Genomic DNA, 7,057 nt, shown 5'->3' with positions numbered 1-7,057 from the left:
GCTCCCTGTCCACCACAGTGGCTGCCACGGACCCAACCAGGGCTCCCAGGCAGCGGGCGCGAGGCTGGAAGATCAGCCCGGCCAGAAAGCGGGGCAGGCCCTCCAGCCAGTTGTCATAGGGCCTCTTCTTCCGAGGGGTCAAGGCCAAATACTGCAGCAGCTCCTTGTCCTTGATTTCACTGCTCAGAGCCAGCCACACGGCCCCCAGGAAGCACTGCAGCAGGAAGCTGCAGAAGGCCAGCTCCGTCTCCTCCACGGCCCCCAGGGCGGGCTGCACCAAGCCTTGGGCCACGGCCCAGGTCCTCACCTCCTCGGATGGGAACTGGCCCTTCCGCAAGGTCCCTTGATGCCTGCGGCCCAACTCCCAGGCCAACTTGGCCAGGCCCACCAGGGCCCCCGGGGGACCATCACGGGCTGCTGGGCCCAGCAGGCCAACGTAGAGTCCCGTGAGCGTAGAGGGCAGCTGGGCCTCATCACCCAGCCTCAGCAGGGCCTCAGAGAGCTGGCATACGGCTTGGCACACTGTCGGGCTGTGGCCATGGCTGAGCAGAAAGGGCTGGTCCCGGAAGAGTGCCTGGGCTCTCTCTGTGTGCTCCGCAGCTTCTGAGCACTCGAAGTAGCGGCGCACATAGGACTGGGCCTGCGGGGCTGAGAAGCCCGCCATCTCGAACAGGGCATCCGCCTTGCTCAGGCTCTGAGCCAGGCGGCCCCGGGGCCTCGCGGTGAGCAGCAGGGTGCAGCCTCGCAGCAGCTTCCGCTGGAACAGCCCAGCCAGCAGCGCCCGGACGGAGCGTGGCTCGGTGGCCCCGGGCTTGCACGTGCTGTGCAGGAAGCCGTCCTGGGCTTCGAGCTCTTCAAAGGCATCGAGGATGAGCAGAACCCGGTCAGGCCTCCTCGAGATGTGGCCGAAGACCTCGTCATCTGCCACCAGTGGCTGCGGGCCCAGGGAGAAGAGCAGATCCTGCAGGCGGTAGGTGTCCCCCGGCCGGTCCACACAGCGGCAGGGGATGTGGAAGACGAAGTCGTACTGCGGCAGCTGGCCCCTGGCCCAGGCCCGGCTCACCGCCCGGGCCCAGCAGCTCTTCTCCTGCCCGGCTCTGCCCAGCACAGCAATCACTTGCGTCTCTCGCTGCCGCCGGTGCTGGCTGTCTGCCAGGAGCACCTCGGCCAGACCCTCAGGGACCGGCTGCCGCTCCGCCCAGTCCAGAGTGACCAGCTCCCTCTCCTGGCTCTTGTTGCTGCTCCGCTCCAGCCGTGCCCGCACCAGCTCCATCTCCACCAGGACGCCCTCCAGGCCTGCAGGCTCCGCCAGGTACTTGTCCTGCAGTGAGCGGCGGAACTGCTCCACTGTCTCTGTACAGGCCGAGGAGTGGGTCAGGTCAGGCAGCTCTGAGTGGCAGGGCCGGGCGCCCCCCACACTTTTTAGGCCTGGCCGCTCCAGAAGCAGCCCTGCCACTGTCACCAGCTTCCTGTTCCATTCACTGTGGTCTTCGCTGACTCCCTCACGCAGTTACCTAGGTGCATGCTCCTTCACCCCCTCCCCCTTCTGTTCACTCACCTTGCGCGTCTATCCATCCTTTCATGCCTTTCTAATTCCTTCGTTTCTTCACTAACCTCCATCCCTTTGGTCACTCATTTACTCACTGTCAGGAGGCTAGGAGACAGAGGTGCTAGGAGCTGAGATAGGGGAGGGCAGCATGGTGGTTAAGGTGCTGGACTCCCACATGGCTGACTGTGGTTCGAGTCCCCGACCTGGCGGCTTGAAAATCATACTGTGTGTGTGCACATATGTGCTCAAAATCCCAGCAGGAGAATGGAGAAGGGACCAGGGCATGGTCATTCCCCCAAGGGGTGTTTTCTGACTTTCCCTCTCACTGTCTCTCTGGAGCTCACATGCCCTATGGCAAAAATCTTTAAAAAGAAAAAAAAAGGTGAGCTGGGCCAGAGGCCAGCACAGTGGTGAACCGCAGTGCTCTGTGAAGCAGTCTCACCTGGGAGCTCCTAGTTCAAGTGAGAACAGAGATCTCCCTAACTACGGTAGGCACACAGGTGCCCACGGCCAGGGAGCCCTGAGGAGGGCTGGGCCACGGCATCGAGACCCTGCTGGGGACTTCTCTCTGTGTCTTCTGCTCATAGAAGATTGGACATGAGTTTTGCCAGAGAAAGACAGGGAGAGAGAGGGAGAGTGAGAAAGCAAGCCACCAGGTCCGGGACTCAAACCATGGCCGGCCATGTGGGAATTCCAGCACCTCAACCACCATGCCACCTGCTGGCCCAATATATAAATTTTTTTAATAAAAGAGTTAATAGGGGCCAGCAGGTGGCATGGTGGTTAAGGTACTGGACTCCCACATGGGCAGTCACAGTTTGAAAATCACGCTAGGTCTCTGTGTGTGTGTGTGTGTGTGTGTGTGTGTGCCTAAAATCCTGAGAGGAGGATGGAGGAGAAGGGATTGCAGCATGGCCATCCCCTCAGGGAGTGATTTTTCACTTCCCTCTCTCTGTGTTTCTCTGACAAATGCACACATATGCCCTATGGCAAAAAAAAAGTTAAACAGTGGTGAGGTCAGATGATGACACAGGAGCTGGACCCAGGAAAGTCTTGGGTTCACATCCCACAGCCTCCCTGTGAATGCCAAGCGTGTGCTCAGTGTGCTCGCTGGGTTAGGGCTGAATCGCAGCATAGTGACCCTGTGAGGGATTCTCTCTCTCTCTCTCGCTCTCTTTTACTCATGGGAGAAATAAACAAGTAAAAGCTTTTAAAAAAAAGAGTTAGGACAGTAGAGCCAAGGGTCTGGATTCAAATCCTATTGGTGTAATCCCGAGTACATCATATACCCCGCTGTGCCTCAGTACCCTCAGCTGTAAAATGGGGATAATATTAAATTAGGGTCATTCGAGATTTGAACAATCTTTTTAAAATTTTTATTTTAAGAGAGGTTTTTTGTTTTGGTTTGTTTTGTTTTTCCTATAGGGCACATGTGCTAGCCGGAGAAACAGAAAGAAAACAAGAAATCATCCCCGGGTGTGTGTGTGTGTGTGTGTGTATGTGGCCATGCCATAGCCCCTTCTCTGGATGTGGAGCACACATGCACATGTGCCCAGCTTACGTTTGAAGCCGCTGGGTTCAAGACTCAAACCACGGCTGACCAGGTGGGAGTCCAGCTACGTAACCATTACACTGTCTGCCAGCCCCCGAGATTTGAACAGTTTAACACCTCTATTGTGCTTACATCAGCTCCTGGAAGTAGCACTGGTCATTTAGCTCTTCTCCTACTCACTCTGTAATTCCCACCGTCTTCACTCCTACCTCATCGGCTTCCTCCTTTGCCCACGAGCTCAGTCACCCACTCTCCCCTCATTCATTCTCTCAGCCTTGCAAATGCAATGTTGAAACCTACTACAGGCTTAGCGAGGGGCAGGCCCTCCGTGGATGCTACCTGAGCGCATGTGGAATGAATGCTGAAGTGATGACACCGTCCAAGGAGTAAGCACATGAATGAATGAGTCGGTGAGCCAACCGATAAGGGGCTGGTAAGTGTTGAGTGAATGAGTGACGTGAAAGCAGATTTGGGCTTTCACTGGCAGGACAGGGGGTCCCTCCCACCACTTACCAGGCCATTTTGGAAGCTTGCCGGAGACCTCTTGAACCTCTGGGCATTTAGTGGGAGACACTTCATCCTCTGCAGATGAAGAAGCTGGTGTCAGAGTCAGGATAAGGGGCACCCAGGGACTTCTTTCCTCCTGGGCTCTTTGGTCCTCTGAACTCTCCAAGGGCAGAGCTCACAGGGCTGGCCTGAGTCACCACAGTTAGGGGTTACCAGGTGGTGGCCCAAGGCTGCCTCCTGTTCAAAGATTTGGCTGGCTATATTTTTAAACTTTTCGTCTTTTAAAAAATCACAATATCTACATAAAAATTGGGATTTTCAGTTTCTGAAGATCTGGCCACCACAGGCTGCTTTTCCACTGAGCAGCAAGCTGAGACTGGGAGCCCTTGGGTGAATTCTCCAGTTAGTCTCTCCACTCCCTGGAGACCCTCCCTGCCCTGGGTCACCATGAACATGACCTGCCTGTCCCTGCAGCCAGCTGTTCATGGACCTTGTTGAGGAAGCTCTTCACCCCAGGTCTTTGATCCTGCTTCCAGTAACTGTCACAGGCCCCAAGCGTCCTTACCTGTCACCTTTGCCCGGGAGGTCAGGGCTGGTTCCGGCATGCTGGGCAGGTCAGTTGCAGATGGAGCGAAGGGGCTAGTGGAGCCAGGCCGGTCTGGGGACTTGGGAAGGCCGGGCACAGTGGGGCTGCTGGAAGGGGGCGCTTGGCTGGCCTGGGCCATCTGGCCTACATTGGGGGTGGAGAGGGGTGTAAGAACAAACAGGTACCCATCCAGGACCCCACTTGGGTCCTCCCCTTGTCCCCATCCCAAATCAGGCTGTGGAGCTTGGAAGGTCTGGAAAGGAGAGAAGGAATTCCAGAGGAAGGCATTTCAGGATGGAGCTGAGAAAAGGGCTGTGGAGTTACATCTAGCTCAAGAGCCTCGGTTTTCCCATCCGTGAAAAGGCTATGATTGGCCTATAGGGAGCTACAGCCGTGCTCCTACCACACTCTTCCCACTGCGTGATCAGTGCTCAGCCTCCAGGATGTCAGAAGCCACTCCCTGGCTTCTGGGGCAAGGGAGAAACTGACACAGAACCGTCACGTGATGCACTCAGCTTGAGTGGAAGTGTCCTCCTGGTCTCCTCCATGAGAGCCCAGATGTGCTTTCCCCAGGACATTTCCTTCCCTCAGCATGGCAGTCAGCAGGGACCATTTTACTTAAAACAAGTGAAATCAGAGAGAGCTATGCAAGGATGCACACCAAACTGCTCACGACGGCATATCAAAGAGTGAAGGAGACACTCTTAGAAGTGAACTCTTACGAGCATATCTTATTGCGTGGATTGTTAATGAGCATGTATTGATATTGCAATTTTAAGATAAAACAGTGTTTTCTTTCTTCCTCTTTCTCTTTCTTTCTTTCCTCCTTCCTTCCTTCCTTCCTTTCTCTTTCTTCCTTCCTTTTTTTTTTTTTAGATTTGGCTTAGGGTACTTGCAAAGAGAGTCAGAGACAGAGAAAGGGAAAGTGAGAAACACCTTCAAGGGGGATAGCCACACCACAATCCCTTCTCCTCCATTCTTTTCCACACACACACACAGTGTGATTTTCAAGCCACCAGGTCCAGGACTGATCCAGGGGCGGCCCTGTAGGAGTCCAGTGCCTTAACTACCACGCCACCTGCTGGCACCTTGTTTCACTTTCTTAAAGAAGGGTCATGGGGGAAAGTGACTCACGCAAGGCCACATGAGCCATAATTGCTCACTCACCCAGACCATCTCAGAGGGCACTGCTCCTCTGCTTTGGCTTCTGGGAAATGGTAACAGAGAAAAGTGCACTGGAAAGAGGAGTGCGGGGGGACACCGGATGCTGGGGTCAGAGTAGCCAGGCGGGCGGGGAGGGGGCCAGGGGCCTCACACACTCACCAGGGTAGATGAGTATACTGGAGACTCCTGTCCCAGGTCCTGAGATTTGCCAGAACCCCTGGGGCAGGGTGGGGATGAACTGGATGGGCCCGGCGGGGAGGTTGAGGCAGCTCAGCGAGGAGCTGGAGGGGGGCACTGCGGGAGACAAAGGCTGTCAGGGGTGTTCCGTGTTCCGTGGCAGCTGGCTTTGTAACTATTTTGTGCTTATTTGATTGAGAAGTCTGTAGTTTCCCGAGAGCAGCCCCATGCCCTGCTGGTCCAGGGTGGCGCCCCCCTCTCCCCCCAGCAGAGAGGCGGGCAGGTGCCCCATGGAGAGCTGGTGACTGAATAGAGCTGGCCCGTGACTTTCCTTCCTGGGGGAGATTTCTTGCCAGACATGTTCCTTTTAGGGAACCCTGAGGATGAAACTGGCTGGGACCGAGTGATGGCGGGGTGGGGGCTGTCCCTGCTCCTGGTAGTCTCTGGCAATGCCAACTCCTCAGCTAACCTCTGGAAGGGGAAAGCCCCCCTCCAAGCCCCCAACATACCAGGCCTCTGGACAGCGTGCTCCAGGCAGGTCTGGCTGGACGCTGGCTCCTGGCTGAACAGAGTAGGTGGCGGGCAGGGCAGGCCAGGGGAGAGACTCGCCGGCCCCACCAGGAAACTGCCAGTCACCACAGGCACAGGAGAGGACTCGGCTGTGAGGGAGGGGGCCATGTTAGAGGCTGAGTGCAATCTGGGTGGGACACAGAGGAGCATTCCCGGGGTGCACAGGGCTCTGAGAATAGCAGAGATCTCTCTCCTGGCGGTTCAAGAAAATGCCCGTCCTCTCCTCAGCCCTGGCAGCAGCCGGGTTGATCAGCACCCGCTCTGTGCCAGGCAGCCCCCAGCCCCTGTGACTGGACCCTGAGAGCTTCCAGGCAGGACCTCAGAGGCCCTGCACAGACATCTGGGGCAGAACAGAACCTGCGAGTGGGCTGCTGGCTGCGGCCCTGCCACCTTCCACGACCAGCCTCCGAGCCCTTGGGGGACCCTAAGAGGCTCCCAGCCCTCAGAATCTGCCCAAAGAAGAGCAGGAGCACCCTTGCCCCTCCCCCCATCAGACTTGGGGTGAGTAAGGTCCACGATGGGAGGGATTTGCCTGCCTCATTGGATTGGGAGCTCCCGGAGAACAATGACCACCTTATCACTCTGGGGCCCTCACAGGCAGAACTGTCTCTGCCATCAGATTGGGGGCCCTGGAGAGAAGGGTCTCCTCTCTTGGGGGATCCATTAGATTAGGTGCCCCCATGAGGACAGGGACCACTTCTTCACCATCCTGGGGTCATGATAGGCAGGGACCATCTCTGCCATCAGACTGGAACTCTCTGAAGGCAGGGACTGGGCTTCCTCTGTCAGAGTGGGTCTCGCTTTTCTCAGTAGACTCTGCACACAGGGCAGCTTCCCACCTTGGCTTTAACTGAGTGGAAGGGGAAGAGGGAGGAGGGAAGGGGAGGGGAGGAGGAGGGAGGGGAGGGGAAGGGAGGGGAGGAAGCATCTGGGGGGGGGAGGTTAGGGGGAG

The 7,057-nt window shown here is 56.9% G+C and overlaps 1 protein-coding gene across 1 annotated transcript in view; it reads right to left on the bottom strand.

Moving 5' to 3' along the window:
• Nucleotides 1-7,057, bottom strand: part of CIITA (class II major histocompatibility complex transactivator) — a 60,644-nt gene that overhangs the window by 17,096 nt on the left and 36,491 nt on the right. The window contains exons 7-11 of the mRNA XM_027771061.1: nt 6,045-6,194; nt 5,518-5,652; nt 4,174-4,338; nt 3,615-3,683; nt 1-1,353 (exon numbers count right to left, since the gene is read on the bottom strand). The exon at nt 1-1,353 is cut by the window's left edge and continues 27 nt beyond it. Of these exons, the coding sequence (XP_027626862.1) occupies nt 1-1,353; nt 3,615-3,683; nt 4,174-4,338; nt 5,518-5,652; nt 6,045-6,194 (1,872 nt within the window). The remainder of the gene's footprint in view (nt 1,354-3,614; nt 3,684-4,173; nt 4,339-5,517; nt 5,653-6,044; nt 6,195-7,057) is intronic.

Source organism: Tupaia chinensis, unplaced genomic scaffold (genome assembly GCF_000334495.1).
Source record: "Tupaia chinensis unplaced genomic scaffold, TupChi_1.0 Scaffold000182_1, whole genome shotgun sequence".
Classification (NCBI taxonomy): Eukaryota; Metazoa; Chordata; class Mammalia; order Scandentia; family Tupaiidae; genus Tupaia; species Tupaia belangeri.
The sequence above is the reverse complement of the archived record's forward strand: the minus strand, read 5'-3'. Positions and strand labels throughout refer to the sequence as shown.